The following is a 12,205-nucleotide window of genomic DNA, read 5'->3' as shown; positions in this document are numbered from 1 at the left end:
GTCTGTAGTGGACAACTGCAAAATTTTCAAGGAGGTACCAAGCCACAACATTCTGCATACTGGTGCATCCTGGTCCATTAGATAAGCTCCATCACCCTGACTGACAGCTTTCCAATACTCCTTATATGGCTCTTTCTTTAACCTGTAATAAACGATTTTAACTAATTTGTTAGGTTGGGCAGTGTGGGTACCTGTCCCAGGGGCGAGGGGCGAGCGCCGGGTGACGGGTGGAGCTGCCTGTCAGCACGCTGGCCCGGGGGTTCCTTGCTCGAAAGCGTGGCCGAGCCCCCGCGTCAGGTTTCCCTGGAGAAGGGAGGCGGTCCGCGGTGGCTGGAGGCACTCGAGGACACGTTCACGCAGGTGACCTTTCTGCCAGGAGACGCGGTGCCCGGGTGGGCCTGGCAAAGAGAGCGTTCTGAAGATCCCGGTACAAAGGTATTCCTTGCCCTCGGCTGGATGAGGCTTTGGGGAAACGTGCCAGAAAGACGTACACGGGCATCTCCGGATGAGGGGCTGCTGGGGAATGGGGTTTCTCACTAGGAAGAAGAATCCTTTTAGCTTTCATAGTATGTTGCATGTTAAAATAATCGCCTGTAGGCAACCATAGCTTGCTTTATGTAACAAGCAGGATTAAAAAAAAAAAAAAAGGCGATCGTGTACGGAAAAGCAAATAAACCGCACCCTATTTGCTTATTCAAATGTCTGCTAGAGCCAGAGTTAATAGATTGTGTCTCAGAAACAGTTCCTTAAAGAATGCACACCAATGAAACTCAGGCTTTAACGTAAATGTATACTTTCTGTACATACCTGTGTGGGATGTATTGTTACAACACTGAAAATCCAAACTATTTGAATAATTAACTGTAGCGAAGGGAAAAAAAATATTTTTGCAAGCACTTACTTTCTAAGGTAACTCTAGTAATGCAGCGATTGACTATATAAAGACTTCACAGTGGGTTTAGAAGCTAGTTTATCATTGTCTGTGTTGAGACTTAACAGTTCTTGAGAAACTCTTCTCAAATGGAAACTGTAGTACAGATCTTTCCTTTGTATTTTTACTAGAAAGAGCCAGTATCTTACACACATGAAAACGTGAATTCGGAGCACTTTCGAAATAGGTGGACCTTAGGATATCTCACTTAGCAACCTCCTCTACAAGATAAAGTGTATCTACTCCATCCTTGGCAGATGTTTGTTTAAATCCTCATGGAAACATCTATAAAAGACGCCACAGTTTTCCTTGGTAGCCTCCTACAACACTTCCCTATTGTGGCTAAGGAGCATTCTCTGTTTACTAGGGCAGTGTAACACATCATCTATGCTAGCTGTGGAACCTGAAGCTTCTGTGTATTTTCAGTGGTTGGACAAGGAAGTGTAGAGTACGTTCTGTACACACTTGAGCTTGTACTAAGTCTCTTAACTACATTTCCTTGGATCACAAAGTACCAAAGTGTCAATCTGTGCAGCTCCTTAATTTAGAAGAGGCAATGTGTTCATTCAAACACCTGTGAAAAGCCCATGAAATTAAATCAAATCACTTCTAGACTGTTTTTTTTACTAGGTTTCAGTGTTTGGTCCCGTACAAAATAAAACTAACCTGTTAGGGTTTTGTTAGAATAAAATCAGAATACAGACTAACAGCAGAAAAAAAGGGAACTCATTCCTTCTAACAAAACTGACCTATGTATTCAGAATTGTTTTATGACTGACAAGAAAAGCAGTGCAGGAGAAAAATAACTTATGCTCTTTGAATTTCAAGGTCACACTGCAAGAATTACCGAACTATCCAGTTGAAAACACTGATATGTTATGAAGATACTTATTAGTTCTTTTTCACATTCTTGTATCTATCAAAATATCTTCTGCCTTTTAACTGAATTACTATGTTATGCTTTCTTTACCATAATATTAAATTACATAAGATTTCAAAACAAAGATATTATAGAAGTACTTTAGAATGTGCAATGAACCAAATAGATTAATGTAAAAAAAAGAAATATTAAGGAATTTTTAACAGTTATAGGTAAGTAAAATACTGCATGTATGTAAAATCAAGACTTATGAACTATAAGACCTTTTATTTTCATACCTTTTAAGTCTGTGACTATGAGAATTATTATTCAGTAATAATGTAAGATCAAAGGTCCTCAATTTAAACATTTAATATAAAACTGCAAGGGAAGCTAACTCTGCAATTATCTTAAACAATTATGTGATTAAATATTTTAAGGAGCAAGATAATTGATGTTAGATAAATCTGATACCCAATATCTTCTTGGTAGCAGAATCCCAGTCTTTTCCAAGTTCAAGTTGATAGCAAATAGATGGAAATTGCCTCTCAACTTTTCTTACCCACTCTATTGCTTTCCTGGTCAACCCAAAAGCCCAGTGGCTAACACTGTGTGTAGAAATGAAGTTTTATTATAATAAAATCTTGTAAATCCACCAAAAGAGCAAGAAGAAAATAATTTATTCTGACAATTATTCGAAAGAGAAAATTTTCCATAGTACGATGCTAGAGCCTGTGTAAAATATCATGATGCAGAAAACATTATCATCTGTTCCACCCTATCTTTTTAGAATCTTCCACATGGGAAGTATGTAGACTTATAATTATTACTTGCATTTATTTGCACTATTCCAATCACTGCAGTGAAGTACTGTGCATTTCATACAGGCAAACTTGACTTCTCCTTTGTACATTCACATATGTTAGAATTGCTTTGATCTGGCAGTCAGTGCATCTTTATTGTATTCCTGATGAGAGTAGTCAAAATTATACAACCAATTTTTCCCTTTGTATAAGGAGTTTCAAAAGAGGGAGGAAGATTTCCAGGGCTCTCCTGACTGCTTCTTTATCCTGTTCCTACATGCCCTGTAAAGTATGAAGTATGTAAAGCTTCCTGTTTTGGCACAAGGAATCCACTGGTGCCTGGGGCAGTCTAGATTCACTGAAGGCCTATTCCTTCATGCTTCTTTTAAGACCTTTCCTCTATACCAAAAAACTTGTCAGCAGATAATTCTTAACTTCACCGCCAAAGAAATTTTCCAGATGCAGAGCAGTGGGACATACAGAAGGGAGGGGTTCAGGGTTCAGAACAAGCCAGCACCAGCATTCCCCACAGCGAAAGGAAAGGGCAGAAGTTGTGCTGTGAAGAATCATCTGCTCTAATAATTTCAAGAGTTTTGTCCAGAATATTTTATAGCGTATGCTTGTGAAGAACACCAAGCCATAAATGTAATTCTAAAAATCGGTGTAGGCCAACAGGCACAAGTTACGTGAAGGAAAAGTCCAACAGAACAGGGCCAACAGTTGGCCCTGCTTTAAGGAAGAGATAACCTCCAGAGGTATCTTAAATTATTCAATGATTCTAATAAGGATAAAATATATTTTACTACTTTCTATAATTCTCATTTTTTGTATCATACTTTGCAAAGTATTCCTTCTTGCATCCATCTTCTTAAAAGAAACCATGTGCTAGCAGTATGATTAATACCTTCCATTCCCTTTTCTACAGCCATATCCTGTAGTATAGTCATTGACTCTCCATAATGAAATTAATCTTCTGTATGTTGAGGCTTATATTACTACATTGAATGATAAGATTTTATTTAAAAACACACCTTGAATTAGATGAATCACAGTTTCATCAGTGTTTTGAAAACTATCAATTCCTTTGTGCAGCATATGAACTGAGCACAAGAAGAGCAGCACATCAACTGCAGTAGCTTTTTTTTTTCGATTTGGGCCTAAGAAAGGGAAGTGGTACTACTACGTAAATGATTTATTGACAACAGAAAAGGTACTTTCTGCAACATACTCAGTATCACTTTAAAACATCAGTTGTCCTAATGCCATTTAATTGTGCTAAAATATTAGGCTAAAATATTAAGTAATAAAAATATAAGGCTAAAATATTAAGTGCAGTGATATAGAAAAAAATTAAGATCATGGTCTCATTAAGTTTCGTGTCTTGAGAATTTGTCTATAATCCTTAGTAACAGAAATGTTTCTGAAACAAAAGGAAGTATTTAGTGAAGAAAGGTATTCCCCTATCTAAAGATAAAGCCAGAATAGAATGAAAAGTGAAATTAAACTAGTTTCTTGATAATGCAATTTACCATCAAATATTCCATACAAATAGAAAAACATCAAATTTAAATGTTATAATCATTTAAGGCATTGATAAAATAAAGCAGATAACATTACTAATGAAAGCAATTTACTTTTTCTGTGGTTTGGTTTTACTTGTTTAACAGAAGCCTTTTTTATTGTATCCTACAAAGAAAAAAAAAAAATTTAAGTGCACCACTTACGAAATATTTGTATGTCATTCCTGACACTTTTATTGCCTCGGAACTCCATTCTCTTGTATCACTAAGCTGGGAATGCATGGAACCCTCTTCATTTAATCACATAGCTTTGTTATCTGAGCATCACAGCAGCTAAAATTTCAATGAACTTGGGCATGTTTCTCTCCCAAGGACACAGTGAACTTCAGAACTCAGTATAACAGAGCTCTGAAGTAGAAGGCATACTTGTTGACCAGTCAGACCTATGATACAGTGATACTGTCTCAGAGGGACTAGAATCCTCATGGACCATCTCTGGCTCTTTGCCAGCATTTAAACGGAGAGATGACCTCCCCTCCCACCTGGAGAATTCCAGAGCCATCACGAACATCCAAAGAAACGGATGAGCAACCTTGTCCCTGAAGCAGAGAAAGATAATAGCAGAGTGTTCAGCAGATGCTCAGCTGCTGCTTCATGATGGAGGCAATACAGTGTCTTTGCAAGCCAAAGGAAGAACAGCAGCACAGAAACAGCAGCTATCTCAAAATATGAAACCTAATATGTGCCAACTCAAGTTAACTTTCTAAGTCCTGCAGGAGCAAATATATCCCAAGATAGAGGCTTCCTATCAATCACAGCATTCCTAAGTTTGTGTTCATGTTGCTTTATGACAAGAATGGTTACAATTATCTTCTAACAAAACACAATTGTAAACTTACTGAAGTGTAATCACAGTCCTGAAACAAAGAAATTGACTCAACTGTAAAGCTTTTTTTACTGTTAAGCACGTATTCTTAGCAGCGCTGGGGTCACCCTGGACATTCTTCACCATAAGGGCTCCCATGAACTAGCAAGGGACATCAGTTTATAAACACAAATCGTACGTATTCATTAGATTTCCTGGAAAGGGGTGTCTTATGATGATGGGTTCCTGGAATTCATTTGCACGGTCTGAGCATGCATAGTAAAAATAGAGCGAGGATCTTCGTAGTCTTCTTCACAGTGTTCGCTAGTTGACCTTCTTACCAGAGCATGTGCTTGTGAAATCCAGGTGCCTTCTTCCTAAATCAGCAAAATCCTCCTCCCTAGATAGGATCTCTGTGTCCTTTTGTTCGAGTCCGCCTTATCTTAGTTTGCTCATTCTAGGAGTTGCGCAAGTGTCCATTGAAGGCTTTGAGTCTGCTATCAGTGATTTACATAGGTAGCTGTTTACTCTTGTCTAAACAGAGAGAGATCTAGGGAAACTGTTAAGGAGTCCTTGGGAAACAAACAAAGCAAAACACAAGCAAAGCTTTCATGCATCACAGTTTAGTCTTAATCAATGACTGTCAGAAATTAATTTGTTTGAGCCCTTTCAGTCCCCTAAGGACAGAACTTTTGCTTCAAAACAAGAAGATGCTATTTTAAGATTGAATTTTAACAAATCTGCATGTTCTCATTTAATGCTTTGTCCTGTTGCCATGGTGACACAAAAGCAGACATATAAAAGGTCATACAACCATGCTGAAAACTCAGTTCAGTGATACAGGTGATTTTGATCATGACAGTAGAATTTGGAGATAAAATTCCAACACTTACTACACAAATATCATAAAAATCCCAAACCCACAAAACAAGAACTAGCTTTAGTGACATCATTAAAGCCCAAGTTTTCCAAAACAATAATTTAATTGGTGTTTAGGCACATTGAAACCAAATGCTAACACAGAAATGACTATTTGCTTTTCATGAAATGTAAGGAGAAATGGGACTATGATATGAAATGTCAAACTTTCAATAATTCCTTAATTTCTGACAAAAACTGATCAATAGTAACAAAATTAATCAATCTTTTACCAAAAAAAACCCAAACAAAAAAACAAAACAAACCACCTGAAAGGGAAACACCTGTTTTATGTAATCCATAGCACATATTTAAAAAACCAATGTTTTTTAAAAATTATTGTATGTATGGTCCAGGTAAGTGCTATTAAAAAGGTGTTTCCCAAGAAAGCCATGATTCAGCAAAGAGTCTGTAGTGGACAACTGCAAAATTTTCAAGGAGGTACCAAGCCACAACATTCTGCATACTGGTGCATCCTGGTCCATTAGATAAGCTCCATCACCCTGACTGACAGCTTTCCAATACTCCTTATATGGCTCTTTCTTTAACCTGTAATAAACTATTTTAACTAATTTGTTAGGTTGGGCAGTGTGGGTACTATACATTTGAATGATCTGTAAATGTTAAACCATAAAAATGTAAAGTGTGCCATTCGGTTGGAACAATGTAACCGTGTCTCAGAAACCCCACCTAGAGCTGATATGTAATTGTTGTTTGAAGAAAACCCCACCAGAAAGATGAGATCATGAGGCTTTCAAAAGATCCAATAGGAGAAAAGCGTGCCAAGAGACCAAGGCTTTGAGACTTTTGAAAGACCCAATAGGAGGAGGACATGCACCCCAGCAACCCAAATGACCCAATGGAAAAGAGCAGGACAACTATCTGACAGGAGGAGATTGGTTAGAGACGATGGCACAAGAGTATAAAAACCGCTGGATTTGGAACTCGGTGTGCGTGTGGCAGAGTTGTGGCTCTCCATGCACCCAGCGCTGCTTTGCCTATTGCTTCCCACCCTAAATTGATTGAACCCAAATAAAACTACATATTTTTATAAAAATTGGCTTTGATTATAACAAACCCATGAAAGATTGTTCCAAAATAAGTACTTCCATCTCTTCAGACAGAAAACTTAACTGATATTGTCTTAAATGACACGACTATCTTGAAATCCAGTCAAGTGGTAATAAGAAAGGACATGAGAGAAACCAAAATTAGCATTGCACATCTTCATTACTAATTAAGTGCTTTCAGATCTTGAGACTGAAGGAGCTTCATCAAAGACAAAGTACAACAACATTTTACCTCTCCAAGGACATGTTTTCCATTGATAAAAGCTTCAAATTTACAAACAGCAGTTTTATCATCCACAGGAAAGACATATTTAGCTTCAGTTGGTTTACTGTTTTAATTGGTGTAGGTCTGAAACATTACTACCTGAAATGAATATTTTTTGTGTAACTGTAGTGTTAAAATGTGATTAAAACATCAATAAGTGTAACAGCTGAACTGCTTTGCACTAGAACACATCAGTAGACATGCCAGAACTGGAACATCTATTTATACCTTAGAAATGAAAGTATAACATTCATGAGTGCTTGACAAATAGATACCTCCAGAAACATGCGAGGAGCCATAGAATTTTTAATCTCTAAATCATTAATCAAATCTCTTCCAGAAGAGTAAAACATGACCTTCTAAAGGTTGGTTTACTGGCAGAAGTGGAACTCTCATGCTACTGCCTACAAAAGAAGTCACCACTGCAATATGTCTATAATAGTTTCAAGCCAGTAGGGACTAAACAAGAAGGAAGAGTAAATCTCTACCAAAAAAATGATTTATTTTTACTCTGTACTAAAAGGGATGTTTGGAAAAGCCTATGTTACTTCTACAAGTAAAGTATCCGTCTTTTAATGATAGAATTTCTGTCTCTGTGGTAGCAGATTGTGTTACTGAAAACTTGGAATAAAGAACTTATCGACACCAATGTGATATAGGTAAGCAGACACGTCTTTATTAATGGCTGGGTGTGCAGGGGAGTTGTCTCACCAACAACGCACACCAAGCACCAAAATCATACATCTTATATAGAACCTACTCATACATATTCAATAAGTATTCATGCATAAACATATAATTATTTGGAAATCATCAACATCCTCCTATTTCCGATTATGTCTAGAAATGGGTCTGGGGTGTAATACGGGTAGGTGGTCCATGAGTCGGTGGTCGCGATCTCCTCCAGCCGGAATTACCTTTTGCTTAAGTTCACAGTTTCTTGGCAGGTACTTGCAAGCTGTTACAGTTGGTTTTCCTCAATTCCCATTACTCCTAGACCTTGACAGCTACATGCATTCTTCTAGCTCTATGTATGCACCATAAATCAGTTTATAAATCAACTTATGTTTGTTACCTAGGTTCTAAACGTTCCTAGAGTAGCATTTGGTTGCTGGTATAAAGTGCAATAAATGTGAACAAATAATTTCTACTAAAATACCTCTTAATTCCATACTCATGTTAAAATCAAACATAATTTCAGTTGATAGCAAAATCAGTAACAATTGTATCTGACTTTCTTCTCACATCTACTCTTGTGTTTGCTTCCTGGTGTCATAACAAAACTCTAGCAATTCCTCATTCCCCTCTGCTGCCATTCTTATTGTCCCTTGTCATCTGATAATTTCTGGGTTGTGCTCTGTACCTCAGCCTTATATTTCAGCTTTGATGGATACAACCTGGACTGGGAGCCCAGAGTCATAAATCCCTTCAGGTTAAATTAAGATGAAACACCACCAAATGACTGGTTAAAATGTTTTACTTGTGGTAGAAATGGCTTAAACTTGGAAAAAGTTGATAGGCAATAACATGGTGTCTTATAAATCTTTAAGAAAGAAAAGAAAGAAAACAAAAAGAAAGGAGACAGAGAGAGTCAAAGAAATTTGGATCACCACCCAAGGATCCAGTGTTGTCTCAGGTTTGGTAATCTTGGGTGGTGGGTACACACACAGCAACAGTTTTCTGTAGCCTTTTAAGTTCATTTTATCAACTGATTAGCATACTACACAAAGAGAGGCAGGTATTCCATGAACTCATTTGCATGAGAGACAGAGAAAAAGATGGAGCATGGGTTCTGCACTTGCTGAGGAGGAATGGGGTGCATTAACCCTTTTTTCCAATTGAGCCTGTGGTCACAATCTCCCTTTACCACCTTTACCTTTCCCTCAGTTTTTGTTCTTTGGGCAGTCATTAGCTCCATCTGGGGTTGGCTGTTTAGCTCTCTTACCAGTCTTTTAGCTCTTCTTCAAGGCTCTAGTTGTAAATTAAGGTGCAGGCATTAACCCAAACACATGGTTTTACAATCTACATCTCCTCCCTTTGAGGTTTATAAAACTGCAAGGGAGCAGAGCCGTGCACCCTTCCATACACTCTTGTGCTTCCCTAGGCAGATAATTGATTCATTAGACTTAATCACAAAGGCCACAATTTGTCTTTGATGTTTTCGGTGTTAATGAATGTTTGAGGCATCAGTTCCTTTAGTTCCTTCTAGGTTACAGAACAGATATCACTGGATAGTAATACATCCCATAGGAAACCAGACAAAAACCCAAACCAAACCATGCCCCCCACAACAATCCCTCATGAGAAGAATAGTTCTTCAAAGGAATCAGACTGATCAGACAACAGTTGTGAGTGTCAGAATAGTGTAAGCACAGACTTATCTGTTGACAATTCTTTCAAACTCTTTTCTCTCCTGTTTTCCCCTGCTTGCTTTTTTAAGGCTTTGGCAACATATAAAAAACATTACTTGCTTTTATGAAGCTATTTTGGCACTGAAACCCCCTGAATATGAATTCTTGTGCAGAGACACACATGTGACAGAACTCAGTGAAGCCACAGCTTTAGCATCAGCGAGACTGCTCTAGGCAGGATGCAGTTGAAGGAGGAGATTGTGGAATTATGCCCCAGAACTGGAAAAGACCCGTGACTTCACAGAATGTGTTCTTAGGGCATATGTACTAAAAACCAAGCTGGTCTTTACTTTACCCTGCCTGGGTAACTTTTGTTAGCTAATTTTCATGTTAGAATAGCAAGTTATTCTGTACTGATTGGTATTTTATTTGTGACAGCTAATTTAGGTTGTCCAACCACAGTCAAAACCAAGCCACAAATATATTTCCAGAAGCCTTTAATCATCCTAGGTATTTCTCACTGGTTTATGATGCAGCATGCAAAGATTGCTAAGACAATCTTTTAAGGGGAACAGAATGTGTACACTGCTGCAGAAAGTTTCTCTACAATGGTGACTTGATTACACATAGGCACAAAACAGACTTAAAAATAAAGCCAAGCCTTTCACTAACTGAAGAGCTTTTGGCATTTGACTATATATCTTTAAGAATAAAAACTCTTTCCACTCAGTTTCAGGACTTCCCTTCATTTAGAGACTGAATTGTCTTTTATTCTGCAATTAACTAAACACTAAGTAACGTTTTGACTAAAACACTATTTAACAAACAGATTAATTTTTTTGGGCAGAGTTGTAGAAGACGACAATAAATAGCACACTCTACCTGTGCTACAAAGTCGATTATCCTTGCCTTGATATAAACAACTTCCAGAGGGGCAGGATTTCCCAGTCTGTCCTGAAGACAGTCTTTTATAGGATTTGAAAGATTTGCATTTGATTATGTATAGCCAAAACAAAGAGTTTACAAAAGATTAAAGATATTTTTTGAAATATACATTTGGGAAGGATGATCAAAACTAATCCTGTATCAACAGCCTATGTTTATGCAATTCAGAACACAGAAGTAACACTCAGTTACTTGTGTTGTATTGCTGATCTGTAGGCTGTCTGTCTGAGGGATCAATGGTATTTCTTTAAGGTCTTACAAGGTCTTTGTTTAGAACCTTGCATTTTAATTATTTAAAGACCATCTGATGATTTATGCAAAAGTGTTTCCTTTGCTTCTCTTGAAACACACTGTGACAGGAGGAGTTGCAACTGTTGGTAATTATGCCTATTGGAAATCTGTTAAACAGATGCTACACAGATGTCATGGTAATCACTAATTTGGTAACGTCTGCAAGTAAACTACAAATTATTTTTTATTATGTTATCTTTATACAAGTACTCTAAAAAGGGTTCTGATAAGTATTTAGGTAACTCTGCAAGCAAGTCAATGTACAAACAGAAAAGATTTCTTATTTCATGCTGTAAATGACATCATGACTCTGGCTCATTGTTACCTTGCTCCAGTTCCACCCCAATTGCAGGCTGACATGGTTTTATTTATCTTCAGCAAGACAAAATTTAACAACATATCTAATTTTAACCTGACAGGTTTTATATACAACAAATTAATCATCCTGGTAGAAACAAAGAAAGGTGTTTACAATAAAAACGAAGTTGTAGATAATATCTAAAAAAAGGTAAACTGATTAAGAGGTGAACCGAAAAAGACACATCACTTTTGAAAAATAATAGGATCTGACAGCTTTAATTTTCACTCCCCTAACCTCTCTGTATTGCCACCACTTGCATCTCTTATCTTCTTACTTCATATTCTCTACACTCCTTACATTTCCTATTCTCTGTAAAGCACAATCATTCCCATAATAACTAAGAACAAAAAAAGTAAAAAACTGGTGGATATCTAGACAGCCATTGTTAGTGTTATTTGTTAGTGTGCCACTAGAGATATCCCCGCCTCAGAGTACCAACCTATAAGGACAGGAATTTTTATCAGCTGGATTCATTTGCAAAACAATGAACCTTCCATGGTAGTGATTTCTTATTCCGTACAAAGTAGCATTGCTTACAAATAAAAATATAAATATCACAGATCAGATATTTATGCGAGGATTCAGTTATAATAAAATACAACATTTACATCTTAAAATTTAAGTATTATTTTCTTGCAGGAATTCTTTACAAATAGCAATTTAGAGGCTTAGAAGTTTTATATGCACTTAACAGGCTGCAAGCCAGACAAAAGTGATTTTATGCATTACTGTCTAGTGATTTAGTCTGAACTGAAATGCAGGCTACATTCATTCTGTTATGTATCAGTGGTATAATAAATCCAGAACTTCAAGTTCCTGATTTTGTGGGATCAGTACCTCAAAGTCTGATGAGATGTCTGCTGTTTTATGGACTCCATGCACAATATCATAACCTGATGATGCATTATTTAATGAATAATCTCTTCCACTCAAATGTAAGCAGGATTCAAGTGCCACACCACAAACTGCCAGGAGCTGGGTTCCATCTGTTTCACAGGGTGAAGAATATTTATTGGCGCTATATAT

General features: G+C 37.2%; 2 protein-coding genes across 3 annotated transcripts in view; one reads left to right on the top strand and one right to left on the bottom strand.

The window, feature by feature from the left end:
- Nucleotides 1-499, bottom strand: part of MPHOSPH8 (M-phase phosphoprotein 8) — a 37,722-nt gene extending 37,223 nt beyond the window's left edge. The window contains exons 1-2 of the mRNA XM_026858256.1: nt 357-499; nt 61-142 (exon numbers count right to left, since the gene is read on the bottom strand). Of these exons, the coding sequence (XP_026714057.1) occupies nt 61-142; nt 357-499 (225 nt within the window). The remainder of the gene's footprint in view (nt 1-60; nt 143-356) is intronic.
- CENPJ (centromere protein J) overlaps nt 192-12,205 on the top strand; it is a 41,824-nt gene continuing 29,810 nt past the window's right edge. For both annotated transcript variants that reach the window (XM_026842398.1, XM_026842389.1), the window contains exon 1: nt 192-435. The gene's annotated coding sequence lies outside the window, so the exon portion shown is untranslated. The remainder of the gene's footprint in view (nt 436-12,205) is intronic.

The sequence above is a fragment of the Athene cunicularia genome (genome assembly GCF_003259725.1).
Source record: "Athene cunicularia isolate RWA chromosome 1 unlocalized genomic scaffold, athCun1 chr1_part1, whole genome shotgun sequence".
Lineage (NCBI taxonomy): Eukaryota > Metazoa > Chordata > Aves > Strigiformes > Strigidae > Athene > Athene cunicularia.
Note: the sequence above shows the minus strand (reverse complement) of the source record. Positions and strands in the feature narration are given on the sequence as shown.